Source organism: Gekko japonicus, unplaced genomic scaffold, assembly GCF_001447785.1.
Source record: "Gekko japonicus isolate JY-2015 unplaced genomic scaffold, Gekko_japonicus_V1.1 scaffold959, whole genome shotgun sequence".
NCBI classification, from domain to species: Eukaryota; Metazoa; Chordata; class Lepidosauria; order Squamata; family Gekkonidae; genus Gekko; species Gekko japonicus.
Window position 1 is genome coordinate 401,238 of NW_015164699.1, and position 6,459 is coordinate 407,696.

Genomic DNA, 6,459 nt, shown 5'->3' on the forward strand with positions numbered 1-6,459 from the left:
GTAGAATTTTTGCTCACAAGACTCCACAGCTTAGAGGGAGCATTGCTTGTGACCATACAGCAGGGTCCCTAACTTTTTCGAGACTGTGGAATTCTGACACCGGGTGGTAGGCTCAGCTACAAAACAGCTGCTGCGGGAGGTGAAGCCAACTACAAAATGGCTGACAGAGGAGGTGGAGCCCACACACAGGTAGGCCAAGTGCAGGGGAGAAGAGGGGTAATTTTATTACCTTACCCAAAAAGGGCAGAATAGAGACCTATCTTGGCTCATCCCTGTCGATATTTAGAAAAAAATTGTGGATTTCCCCCCCATATTTCATGTAAACCAAATTGAACTAGAAAGGCAGGATAAAAATCTTCCAAGATAATCTTTATTCAGGTGCCTGATAACATTAGTATTTTAACGTCATCTGCTTTTAGGCAACGGGATTATAGGTCTCTGGATTTTTCCCATCAGAAGCCATTTATTGTTGTTGTTGTTCAGTCGCAGTGGGCAAAAAAAGAGGGATGAGAGGGAATAAAACAAATATTGTGGGGGCGGCTGAACAAAGTTCAAGTCCAGCGGAACATTTAAGACCAACAAAGTTTTGTTCAAGGTATAAGCTTTGGTGTCCCCACACACTTCTTCAGATATGCTGAAATGGAAGTTACCAGTCCATATATATAGGTAGAGGAGGAGCAGCAAATTAGCACACAGCATCTTAAAGTTGTTTGACAGATGCAGCTGCCATTGAAATGCTGCTGTTTTAATTTGCACGGCCAACCAGCTCTTAAGTCCCCTGCTGGGTAAGAACCTCACCTGGTCCCGCCTACTTTCAAAAACTCTTGGGGGTGCCAAGAAAGGTGTTGGTGGGCACCGCACTGCAGTACAGGATGTTTGATAAATACTGCAAGTGGACAATTCAATAAGCACTGCAGAATGGGGGATTACAGGGGTTCAAGCCATGCAGTACTTTTTACCCTCCCAACCCCCCCCCCCCCAATTAGGATCTTTTTAAGAAGTTTCCTGAGCTGCTTTTCCTTCCCCTCCACCCCTTCTGAATGGTCCTGCTAAAACCAGATTCAGCGAGGACCGCTTCCAGATTGCTGAAAGTGCCCATCGAACACCTTTTGGAAACGCTGAGGATTCGGACGATTACAGCCGGGAAACAGCAGCAGGTCTTCAAGAAGCCGTGCTTCGGGGCTGAGTGCGGGACGAGGAGAGACTGTCTGGCTAAAGTTATCTATGCCAAGTATGTGCCTTGTGCCAGCGGGTTTCTGCCAAGCAGGTTCACCTTTTTCCCTCTGGGGCCTCCGAGTCTTGCTGGCATCCCCGTGGCCACCTCCGTGTGTTGCACCCTTTTGACAGAGGTTTGCAGGTGAAAGGTGTAATCCCCTCCCCATTTTAGCTTGGTTTGGTGCTGATGATGAGACCTGTGTCCCTTTCACTCTGACACTTACACATAGTGGGTATGTTATGAGTTTGTGTATTGGACTAGGATCAGGGAGACCCAGGTTTGAATCCTTCCTCCACCATGGAAGCTTGCTGGGTGACCTTGGGCTAGTCACATGGTCTCAGCCTAATCTACCTCACAGGGTTATTGTGGTGATAAAATGGAGACAGGGAGAATGTTGTAAGCCGGTTTGGATCCTTATTGGGGGAAGAAATGGGATATAAATGTAGTAAGCATTATAGGCATTATGTCCTTCAAAAAATCTCATTCTAGCCTTGGAGGTTAGGGCAAAAGAGAGCATGAACTCATAGTCTCTTTGGCATGGCCTCTGTGGTACGGGTCCAGTACTCTGTCCACTACACTGGTGTCCAGATTGTTCTAAATGTAAGGCAATATGCATTGTATGGCTGGTTCGGACAGTCTACTCCAGCATCCTGTTTCCCAGCCAGGTGACCCGGGACACTTTGATCGCGGGGCACAAAGACTAAAGCCGCCTCCTGTTTTTCCCTGGCAACTGACATTCAGGGGTACATTGCCTCTGAGTATGGGGTCTCCATTTTGTCATCATGACTAATAGAGGTTGATAGTTCATGGATTTGTCTAATCCCCTCTTAAAGCCATCTTACATATTGTATAATTTATTATCTCAAGCCCACCTTTCTCACTGAGACTTAAGGTGGAGAGAGAGAAAGGAAAGGCACACACAGAGAAAGGAAGCATAAAGGAGCACAAGACTGAACCAAGCAAGCACCAGTTGTGACCAGTGTTCCCTTTCAGTTGAGTTAGTGTGAGCTAGCTCACAGCTTTTTAGCCTCCGGCCCACACATTTTTGTCTCTGCTCAGGAAGGATGCCAGCAAACTAATTTATGCCAAACTTTAGTGCCAGTAGCTCACAAAGTAGAATTTTTGCTCACAAGACTCCACAGCTTAGAGGGAGCATTGCTTGTGACCATACAGCAGGGTTCCCAACTTTTTCGAGACTGTGGAATTCTGACACCGGGTGGTAGGCTCAGCTACAAAACAGCTGCTGCGGGAGGTGAAGCCAACTACAAAATGGCTGACAGAGGAGGTGGAGCCCACACACAGGTAGGCCAAGTGCAGGGGAGAAGAGGGGTAATTTTAAAAATACAGTGGGCAAAAAAAGAGGGATGAGAGGGAATAAAACAAATATTGTGGGGGCGGCTGAACAAAGTTTGAGTCCAGCGGAACATTTAAGACCAACAAAGTTTTGTTCAAGGTATAAGCTTTGGTGTCCCCACACACTTCTTCAGATATGTTGAAATGGAAGTTACCAGTCCATATATATAGGTAGAGGAGGAGCAGCAAATTAGCACACAGCATCTTAAAGTTGTTTGACAGATGCAGCTGCCATTGAAATGCTGCTGTTTCAATTTGCACGGCCAACCAGCTCTTAAGTCCCCTGCTGGGTAAGAACCTCACCTGGTCCCGCCTACTTTCAAAAACTCTTGGGGGTGCCAAGAAAGGTGTTGGTGGGCACCGCACTGCAGTACAGGATGTTTGATAAATACTGCAAGTGGACAATTCAATAAGCACTGCAGAATGGGGGATTACAGGGGTTCAAGCCATGCAGTACTTTTTACCCCCCCCAACCCCCCCCCAATTAGGATCTTTTTAAGAAGTTTCCTGAGCTGCTTTTCCTTCCCCTCCACCCCTTCTGAATGGTCCTGCTAAAACCAGATTCAGCGAGGACCGCTTCCAGATTGCTGAAAGTGCCCATCGAACACCTTTTGGAAACGCTGAGGATTCGGACGATTACAGCCGGGAAACAGCAGCAGGTCTTCAAGAAGCCGTGCTTCGGGGCTGAGTGCGGGACGAGGAGAGACTGTCTGGCTAAAGTTATCTATGCCAAGTATGTGCCTTGTGCCAGCGGGTTTCTGCCAAGCAGGTTCACCTCTTTTGTGTATTGGACTAGGATCAGGGAGACCCAGGTTTGAATCCTTCCTCCACCATGGAAGCTTGCTGGGTGACCTTGGGCTAGTCACATGGTCTCAGCCTAATCTACCTCACAGGGTTATTGTGGTGATAAAATGGAGACAGGGAGAATGTTGTAAGCCGGTTTGGATCCTTATTGGGGGAAGAAATGGGATATAAATGTAGTAAGCATTATAGGCATTATGTCCTTCAAAAAATCTCATTCTAGCCTTGGAGGTTAGGGCAAAAGAGAGCATGAACTCATAGTCTCTTTGGCATGGCCTCTGTGGTACAGGTCTAGTACTCTGTCCACTACACTGGTGTCCAGATTGTTCTAAATGTAAGGCAATATGCATTGTATGGCTGGTTCGGACAGTCTACTCCAGCATCCTGTTTCCCAGCCAGGTGACCCGGGACACTTTGATCGCGGGGCACAAAGACTAAAGCCGCCTCCTGTTTTTCCCTGGCAACTGACATTCAGGGGTACATTGCCTCTGAGTATGGGGTCTCCATTTTGTCATCATGACTAATAGAGGTTGATAGTTCATGGATTTGTCTAATCCCCTCTTAAAGCCATCTGAGTCTAATGGTCATTGCTAGTGGTCATCTTGCGGCAGCGAGTTCCATAAGTTATTTGTCTATGTGAAATAGTGCTTACCTATTCCAAATCTGCTGCCCATCAATTTCACTGGATGGCCCCCAAGTTCTAGTTTAATGAAAGAAAGTGGGGGTTAAAAAAAACCCTCTGCTCTTCAGTTCCTGCCCCATATAAGAAGTGGAATCCTACTTTTCCAACCAACTGGATGTTTGTATTTCTCTTCCAGGGTATTTGATTGGCTGGTGTCTGTGATCAATGGAAGCATATATGCCGATTCTTCTGTGTGGAGCAATTTCATAGGTATAATTTTCATTCCTCTTTTACTATTGGACAGACACGGTTTTGATCCCCCCCGGTGACCTGTATAATTTATGCAAATTAGTATGCTTTCCCTATTTTGCATAATTATGGAAATCTTGCTTTGCTGTATCTCTGGTTTCTGCCATTTTAGCCAGCATTTCCCATATGTTTTCAAGCAGATCTACTGCAACCTTTAAGGACTAGAAACTTAATTTTTACATGAAACAAAAGCTGGAGTTCTCCAGAAACTGAATCCTCTATCCAACACCACAGTCTGCATTTTTCTGTACTCTCATGGGACCAAAACCATACAATACAACCTTTGGCTAGCTCTCCTGTGCATAGTCCAAGTGTAAAGTACTGAGTTTGGAGGCGCTGAGTAGTGATCAGCTCATGTTTTATTAAGCAAGCAAAACAAAAGATGAACTAGCGAGGTCCGAGCCCTGCTTATATCCCTGCCATACCCCACACCCAACACACACCCCAACACCAGCGATAGGCTATTTACAGTGGAGGAGTCCATCACAGGTCTACTCTAGAATCCGATTCCTCTATTGTTCTAGCACCCGAAGGTGAGCTAGACTGCATGGCCTCGCTAGCGCTGATGTAATTATCTCAGTATACAACACCAGGTTTCTGGGGAAACTCTTTCTTTCTTTCTTTGCAGAAAGAACTCCTTTTTGTAGACAATAATCACAGGGAATATTCCAACAAAGGAGACTGCAGATTTGAGATTAATAAACTTGTCATAGGAATGTTCTTGCCAATCTTTAATAAAGTCAACAAATTGATTACATCGAGACTTCCGGTTTGTGGATCAGCAATGGCAGTCGCTCTCCCCAGACCGCGGGGGAGCGACCCGCACACCAGTGGTATGGAGGGGTGCTACCTCAAGTAGCACTCACATGGAGCCTTTGCGATAGGCTCCAGTCCAGAGGGCTTTGAGGCGCAGCCTCTTTGATGGCTTAATGCCGGAGAATCGAGGCTTCCCTCTGCCCTGATGGTCCTGCCGCTGTGTGGCCCTCCGGTACAAGCTGATTCAAACGGGACAAGCGGTGGAGATCAAGTGGAATATCGATTACTGAGAGCGAGGTCAGAGAAATGACCGACAATGAACGTGAATTCAAAATAAACTGAATAGTTTAAAAGCGAACTACCACCCCCCCGGTGGGAAAAGCGGAGTGCAAAGAGGGACACCTCTTATGCAATTGTACAGATAAGCGTAACGAAGGGGCAGGGGGGGAAACAAGCAGCGATTCTGTTTTGAGAGACTTACTTGAGCCCTGACACTGAGGCGACAATTTTTTGAGTCCGCAAGAAGCGGTTTGGAATTGTAAACAATCATATAAAATGGCGGCCTCGCAAAGAAAGTTTAAAATAAAACCGGCGGGTAGTCAGAGCCCAAAACTGGAAGAGGGAGCAGACGTCATAAAAATGTTAGCAGATATGCTCAAGCCGGTGATGGAGCAACTCGATGGTAATAACCAGCAACTGACTTCGCTGAACCGAAACTTCGCATCCCAGCAGCTCCAACTGGCAGAAACGGCGAAGAAGGTGGAGCATGCGACTGAGAGAATTAAAGAGATAGACACCACAAACAAGAACATGAAGAAAAGAATGGGGGAAGTTGAAGCAAAACAAAACTTCCAATAAAACCGTTTGTTACAGCTACAAATGGAAAAAGCCAATATGATTCTCAGATTCCAGGGAGTTCGTGAATCGGAAAAGGAGGATCTGAGGAAGTTGCTCAGCGAGATCATCGCCCCAGCAATAGGCTCAACAGCGGATGAAGTAGTAAAAGAGATGGAGACTGCTTATAGGGCATACTCCAACTATATTTAAAAAAATAGCCTGCCTGGGGAAATAGAGGTCAGATTCTCAAGAAGACAGACCAGATATGCTATTTTAAAAGTGACTTCAGCAACTCCACTGAAACTGGGGAATACAAACATTAAAATTTTAAAGGATATTCCATTTGAAATTCGCCAAAAGAGGAAAAGCTATAAGGACTTAATTTATTTTCTTCAAACCAATGGAATTTTGTACAGGTGGGCGATCCCAGAGGGTGTCATCTTTAAAATCAATGACAAAAGAGAAAAGATTGACTCAATTTTTAAAGCCAAAGAATTTTTGAGACGTCAGTTGGGATCAGAATCCAAAGATGAAGAATCCAAATCAAGTGGCCTCTGGAACGGAT

The 6,459-nt window shown here is 45.8% G+C and overlaps 1 protein-coding gene across 1 annotated transcript in view; it reads left to right on the forward strand.

Moving 5' to 3' along the window:
• MYO19 (myosin XIX) overlaps nt 1–6,459 on the forward strand; it is a 73,346-nt gene that overhangs the window by 38,578 nt on the left and 28,309 nt on the right. The window contains exons 12-13 of the mRNA XM_015409494.1: nt 1,060–1,231; nt 4,189–4,262. Coding sequence (XP_015264980.1) covers nt 1,060–1,231; nt 4,189–4,262 — 246 coding nt within the window. The remainder of the gene's footprint in view (nt 1–1,059; nt 1,232–4,188; nt 4,263–6,459) is intronic.